The sequence below is a fragment of the Ursus maritimus genome, unplaced genomic scaffold (genome assembly GCF_017311325.1).
Source record: "Ursus maritimus isolate PB19 unplaced genomic scaffold, ASM1731132v1 scaffold_7, whole genome shotgun sequence".
Classification (NCBI taxonomy): Eukaryota; Metazoa; Chordata; class Mammalia; order Carnivora; family Ursidae; genus Ursus; species Ursus maritimus.
This window is the reverse complement of record NW_024426885.1, coordinates 46,537,228-46,544,646: the sequence shown is the minus strand read 5'-3', so window position 1 is coordinate 46,544,646 and position 7,419 is coordinate 46,537,228. Positions and strand designations below refer to the sequence as shown.

The following is a 7,419-nucleotide window of genomic DNA, read 5'->3' as shown; positions in this document are numbered from 1 at the left end:
ATTAGCTCTTTTGGACCTAAAATGTGTAAACTTCCGAAATATGGAGGTGGTCAGAAATAGGCCAGATGTTAGTTCATTGTATGTCACAGTCTTCCACTGTGATGGCTAATATTTATTAAACACTTATGAGGGCTCCCGGGTGGCTCAGTCAGTTAAGTGTCTGCCTTCGGCTCAGGTTGAGATCTCAGGGTCCTGGGATCAAGACCCTGCTCAGCGGGGAGTCTGCTTCTCCCTCTCCCTCTGCCCCTCCCCTCTGCTCGTGCTCTGTCTCACTCTCTCTCTCTCTCTCTCTCAAATAAATAAAAAATCTAAAAAAAAAAATCTATCTATCTATATATGTATGTATGTATGTATTTATCTATTTATTTATTAAACATCATGTGCCAGGCTAAGTGCTTTACATGTATTTGTTATCTCTTCTAATCCCCACAATTACGAGGCCCATACCTTTATTATTTTGTTCTACAGATGAGAACACCAAGGCTCAGAGAGACCGGGTGGCTTGTTGAAGATCACACAGCTAATAAGCAACAGCACCAGGACCAGAACTTGGGTATCTCTGTTCCCGGAGTCTGTGTTCAGACTGCGGCTCTACACGGCCACACCTAACTTATGATCTGACTCAGGCTACATTGCCCATAGCTCCTGAAATCCGATTACTAGTAAATACCAGGCCATCAGCTCAACCTCCACTAGCTTCTTGCTTGAGCACTAGAGTAGAATAGTGTGTTACGTGCTGGCAGAGCCCATGACCACGGGTAGCTACAGTGCCTGCCCTTCTCCCTCCCTCTCCTCCCCAGGGCTTCTCTGTGGTCCCTTCTGAAATCAGTAAGCCCCTCTTATCTACGTCACAGATGACTGTAGCTTCCAACCTCACAATAGCACAGCTTGCTGGGTCTTCAGAGCCCCTCTCGGAACCTCCTGCCTGAGCAATTATTTTCTTCCTACTCAAGGGTAGAGATGCGTGTGTAAGTGGAGACCTTAGCCACCCTTAACCACCACTATATCAAGCTCCTTTGGGGCCTCATGACATCCAGGACCTATTATCTGATCTAAGACAGCAGGAGAGCTTTTTTTAAAAAGTCCATTTGAATGTAAGAGCAATTGGCAAGTATGTATTTATTGTTTCTTTTGGGAAGGGTGACACCCAGAAGTATCTCGTATTTATCCTGAAATGAATCTGATTTGACTAGAATGTGTGTATTTTAAAAATCAGGTTTGATTTATAAAGTAGTGTGACTCCGCTATGCTGTTCTCCCGGCCCGCAGGGATGGAAACTGACTACCTGAAGAGGTGCTTCGGAAATTGCCTGAGCCAGGCGCTTGCAGAGGTGGCGAAGGTTCGGCCCAGTGACCCCATAGAATACCTGGCTCACTGGCTTTATCATTACAGGAAAACCGCTAAAGCCAAAGAAGAGGTGCGTATGTGCTCGGGATCATCTTGGGGAGGGCTTTCCAGCTTTCTCACGGTAATCTGAAGTCCAAAGCAGGATTCCAGAGCTAGCCCAGGAAGTTTCTTTGTTTTTTCACTTTTGAGATTGCTTAGGCCCAGATATTCCTGAAGCGTGGGGAGGGCTAAAGAGGGAATCCAAACCAGAGGAGTTGTGGAGTTGGCAGGCTTGAAGCTCCGAGGAGGCAAAAGCTAGTCACAGGAGCAAACTCAGGGGGCCCCCAGGACCTGGGCCTGTGGTCTGTCCCCTTCATACAGGCTTCCCAGGGGCTGACCTGAAACTCCACCCTCCTCTCACCCCAGGAGAGCCAACAGAAGATCCAGCTGGAGGAAGAACATGATAATAGCCTCAAAGAAACCGGAATGACAGAAATGCTGAAGCAAGAAGAACGTCAGATTCAACAGCGGTATGAAAAGTATCACAAGGTAGGGAGGGAGGAACCCAGCAGCGGGCAGGTGCACACCCCAGAGCTGGACACTGGGAAATCCACAGGCCAGCGAGGCCACAGCACACAGTGCCCTGAGGCTCCCAGAGCTTGCTTCTCTCCATCTTCTTATGTATATATGTAAACCGATCTTACTGACAATCCTGGCAATGAAAAAAGGAAATGTTGAACGGCAATCCCATTTTAGATTTCAGGAAATACCTTAGATGTTACTGGTTTTAAAAAATCAGATTATGGGGCGCCTGGGTGGTGCAGCCGTTAAGCATCTGGCTCAGGGCATGATCCCAGCATTCTGGGATCAAGCCCCACATCAGGCTTCTCCTCTAGGAGCCTGCTTCTTCCTCTCCCCCTGCTTGTGTTCCCTCTCTCGCTGGCTGTCTCTCTCTGTCAAATAAATAAATAAAATCTTTAAAAAAATAAAATAAAACCTCATAAGTCACTTGGAACTCATATATTTCCTTACAAGATCCTTTGAACCCTTTTCAAAACTTAGTCCGTATTTGAGAAACCAAATACGTTTGTCAGTATATAATTCAGGTATATTATTTTATTTATTATATACTGTTTACTTAAGTGTTTTAGTTACTATGTGCTATTTATGTATGTATCAAGCCACAGATGCCTTCTCTGTGATGCTGTAATACTGGTCATAAATTATTACCTTCTCGTAGTTGGAAACAGTTGTGTGTTCACTAGCCTGACAAGCATATCTTTTATCTCCCACGACTTTTGCCACCATCTTCTGAAAAGCACCTTGTGCCACTTTCGTGCTTTCCACAAAGCCGCTTGCGTGATACCTGGACAGGGAATCGATTCGCGGGGCTAGATATCTGACATCTTTCCAACTATCACTATATCCTGTGCATTAAAACCTTCAGTGCAGTTTCGTTCAATTCACTTAGCTCTTGCTAGTTTCCAAAGCCGCCTTCGACGAAGAGACATGAAACTATTTAGCTCATGTACACTCACGCGGATACGCTCAGCTCTCCTCATAATTCACAGATTTGTTTTTTAAGTCTGGATGTTTTGTAGGTAAATTAAGTCAAAAGAAAGGTAGTTGGGGCGCCTGGGTGGCACAGCGGTTAAGCGTCTGCCTTCAGCTCAGGGCGTGATCCCGGCGTTGTGGGATCGAGCCCCTCATCAGGCTCCTCCGCTATGAGCCTGCTTCTTCCTCTCCCACTCCCCTGCTTGTGTTCCCTCTCTCGCTGGCTGTCTCTATGTCAAATAAATAAATAAATAAATCTTTAAAAAAAAAAAAAAGAAAGGTAGTTTCATACTACTGTTCGACACTAGTCTAGTCTAAAGGAACTCTCACTCAGGAATAATTCATTCTTTGAACAGTTGCCGGGAAACGGTAGAGGGGAGGTCATGACTCGGAAGTTGTCATCCCCTTGCTGCCCCCCCTCATCCCTTCCTGGCACCATGCTTCCCTGTTAACGAAAATATCAATGTGTATAAGGCAGGGAAAGACTTCCAAAACTCCACCCTGGTTTCATGATGCCTTTATTAAAGACAACTTTGCTCATATTAATGTTTTGAATTGTCCCATTGAGTTACACCCAGGAGGTTTTACACCCTGTAGCAATATTCCTTTGCAAGATTAGATGAGTAAAAACTATGCTATTCTTTTGCCAAGCGTGAGACAAAGGCAATTGTCAGGGAAGACAGGAATGAGATCCAGCAGGATGCCTGGACTAAGGGCAAGTTCTCACTTTTGAGAAAGAATCCACGCACAAATTATGATGATGACAATTGGTGCCCTTTGTTAGAAGGAAGCAGAGAGGCCCAACAGGGATCTTAAAACAAACTTACCTGGCCGGGGAGAGCTACTCTCATGGTAAAAATTGAAAGAACCGGGCAGAGGGCAAAGAAGTGAAGGTCCTTCAAATAAGATGAGATTCTAAGTTCTCATTTCTCCTTGGCTCAAGGCCAATTGCAAACTATTCCTTGCTCCTGGTCATTTTCAGATTTTGAGTCACTAGTGCTATAAAACCTGGTCTCCAGTAGGCCCAGGATGGGTTGCCTCAGATTTCAGCCGGCTTGCTGATGGGTTTTTATGCACATACTCAAAGTTTTGCAAAATTTCCGTTAATGTCTTAAAACCATCATTGCTCGCATATACCTTAGAAAGCCTTTGAGTACCCCAGTGAGTGTGTCAAAAAGAGGAGTAGAAACAGCACTATGTGTGGTAGAAATCACATCCACTTATAGCACTCGAGAAGAGATGTTCAGCAGAGGTGGCGTTTGAGTCCGACCTAAAAGAAAGCTAGAAAAAGTTGCCCTTGCATTGGTTTCTCTTTATTAAGCTGAGGCAGTTTTGAGTAAGTAAGCCATAATTCTGAGTTTGAAAACAATCCCTTTGTTTATAAAGATGTAGCCATACAAATGTTTTATAAGTACATTTTTATGAAGTGAATACAGAGATTTATTGCATATAGTTAGAAGGGTCTTACATATCACCTGGGCAAATACTTCACAGACCTGTCTGTAGTGCCCCACAGGCTCCATGGGACACAGGCTCCATTGGACAGGTCACAAAGATGGAGGTAGAGGTGGCTGGGGGAGCTTAAGCTCCAAAGATTCCTCCCTCACCAGGGACTGAAGTCACATAAATGCTAGACTGCAGGATATCCTTTCATAGCTCACAGAGACTGAATTTATTTTTTCAATCTTTTTTTCTGTTTCAGTTTGGATCCTTTCTATTGATCTGCCTTCAAGTTCACTGACCTCTTCTCTGCAGTGCCCAGTATCCTATTTAGGAATTCAGTGAATTTTTTCATTTTGGATATTGTACTTTTCAATTCTAGAATTTCTATCAGGTTCCTCTCTGTAATTTCCATTTTCTCTGCTTATCTACCCTAACTATTCACTCGTTTTGCTCATTTTTTCTCCTTTAAATGCTTGCAAATGTTTGTCATAGCTGGTGTAAGTCCCTGTCTGCCAATTCCATGATCTTTGTCATTTTGGGGTCTCTTTCTATTAAATAGTTTTTTTCTAGACTATGGTTCACATGTCTAGTAATTATTGCTTGTGTGCTGAACATTGTAGGTGATACTTTGTAGGGAGTCTAGATTGTGTAGTTTTCCTTTCACTGGTGTTGAGTTTTGCTCTGACAGGCAGTGAAATGATTGGTGAGTCATCTTGATCCTTGATCCTTGACTTGTTTTATGCTTTGCTAGAGCAGATCTGTTTCAATTTTGTTATTAGTCTTGGGCATGAAAATGGCAGTGCTGTGTTCTTGGCATACCAAGTGTGTTTTAGTCTCTGCTAATGACTCTTTCGCTTTTTTGTTTCATGTAGCCACTGGTATCTGTAGCTAGTTCCACAAAGAAGACTGCATTCATACAAGAGAACACAAAACCCCTTGAGAAGGATGCCTTGAAGCAGGAGTCTCTGCCAGGTACTTCCAATACAATTCCAGGAACGCCTCAATAGATTCGCTCTCGAGAGTCATCTGACCAGACTGACTGCTGTGTTGAAACTCCCCGAGAAATAAATTCCTAGGCTTTTCAGCATTCAATTGCTCCTCAAATGCATCCTGGCTCCAAATCTCCTTCTTAAGTGGTCAAGAGGTGGGTGATTTTTATGACGCTTCTCTCAAAGCTGCAAACTGAGAAAATGGCCATCTAGGCCTCTGACCTGAAGATAGTAACTATGTGGATTAAACCAAGAGTGGAGGGGCTGTGGAAGGAGATGTCTTGCGCGGACAGACTCCCCAGCCGAAGTTCTGTTCTAGTAGCTGTGAAAACCCTTTAATCATGTAAACATTTGAACTACTGACAGGATAAAATAAACTCATAAGGATTTCAAATAAGTAACCAAAAGGCTATTCCCTCTTGATTTATCTTTTTTTTTCTTTTTTTCTTTTAGATTAGACAGTGAAAACACATCCATCTCATGTGTTCAAGTCTTGACTTTAGGTGAACTTTCCAGTCAGGCCTAGAGTGTTTCCACACGTCCTAGAGTGTACCTGTGTCACTGACAGCAGGTATTTTAAAACAGCTCCAGTGACAGTAAAGCTCAAAGGGAGGGTGTTTTGGCCACACACCAAGAAGGTATGAAATGGTTATTACTTCCACAACGAGGCTTTTGGGGAAGAAGAGGATGGGCTCGAGGTAGCAAGGAAAGGAGACCGGCGTGGGGTTTGTACTGCCGTCAGGGGTGGGCCCAGGTGGGAGTTCCCGTCCTTGAGGAGAGGCTTGTCTGGTTTGAAACTCTCGCTGTGACCAAGTTGGGAGCATCTGAGTTTATCAGCTTGCCCAGATGTGGGGAAGAGGGAGAGTTGACGTCTACAAGCTGTCAGCAGTCAGACACCAAAAGTTGTCACCTGGAAAGCTAGGCTAATTTACACTCCCATTTGAAAGGACCCATTTCTTTATACTCTTGCCACACTGAGCTAGTTATCTTACTTTTATTTTCTGCCAGTCTAATATGTGAAAAATACTAAAGTTCTTTATATATGTTCTGGATACTGAACCCTTCTCAGATATATGCTTTGCAAATACATACTATTATTATCCCCATTTTACCGATGAACAGTCTGAAGCACAAAGGCATTAGCTAGCCTGTCTGAGCCCGCGTGGCTAGAAGCGGGAGAGCCAGTGTTCCAACTCCCAACAGTTTGGCTCCTGAACTCACTCATTGGCACTGCCTTCAGAACAGCGACCTCAGAAATCAGCTGGTTACGGGCATGGGCTCGCAGCCTGACTCATCCCTCTCCCAACAGAGATGGCCCTACTCCACAGCCCAGGACAAACCAAGTCATGAGTGGTGACCAAAGTCTCACAGGCTTTACCAAAAGCTACGTTTGCCCAGGGACTGAACGGCAAAGTAAAATGGCCAAGTCCTGCCCCCCGCCCCCCAGGGCAGTGCCTGGAGGTCACTGCCAGTGCTTGGGCTGCCCCTTTTGATGGACATACTGTCTAGAGGAAGCGCGATGCCTTCACTCAGTGTATGGTCTTTCTCGCCTCTCTCGCTGAGGTGACATCATGTATCCCATGTCTGGCCAAGCTGGCTTTGCTTTCAGTGAGCAACTGAAGGCTAACCTGAGGGCGGACAATCACGTTTTCCTCACCACCTAGCTCTTGCGGTTGGCAGCTCTCCTCACTGGTCTCTCCCTTAAGAACAGCTGTGATGGGCAGGAGAAGTAAGAGATTCAGCGCTGAGTGCAGGGGAGGAGCTCACTGACCACAGTACATCCACTGCAGGGAGAGACGGCAGCGGAGATGACAGTGGGCTAAAGACACCATGAGGAGCATTTGAGACCAGGAGAAGGGCACGTGCAAAGGCCCAGAGGCAGCAGCGAGTACTCACTAGAGAGTCAGCGGGGTGTGCGTGGAGGAACTGCTGGAGAAGCCCAGGGTGCAGGAAAAGGGTCGGATCTGGGAGATGCTGAGGAGGAGGAATCCACAGTGAGTGGGAAGGAGAAGTCTAGAATGGATCCCAGCTTTTATTTGTTTAGAGAGAAATGAAGAGCCTGAGTAAATTTGATCCAAAATAGTGCCTAATTTTGAAGTGACTTTAA

The 7,419-nt window shown here is 45.1% G+C and overlaps 1 protein-coding gene across 1 annotated transcript; it reads left to right on the top strand.

Annotated features, from left to right (window-relative positions):
- The first annotated feature begins 473 nt into the window (after positions 1-473).
- On the top strand, positions 474-5,713 carry DYDC2 (DPY30 domain containing 2). Its single transcript, XM_008696107.2, is given in 4 exon segments — positions 474-553; positions 1,269-1,417; positions 1,753-1,875; positions 5,196-5,713. Coding segments are annotated over 3 exon segments (531 nt in total). The 5' UTR covers positions 474-553; positions 1,269-1,270; the 3' UTR covers positions 5,457-5,713.
- Positions 5,714-7,419: the final 1,706 nt, after the last annotated feature.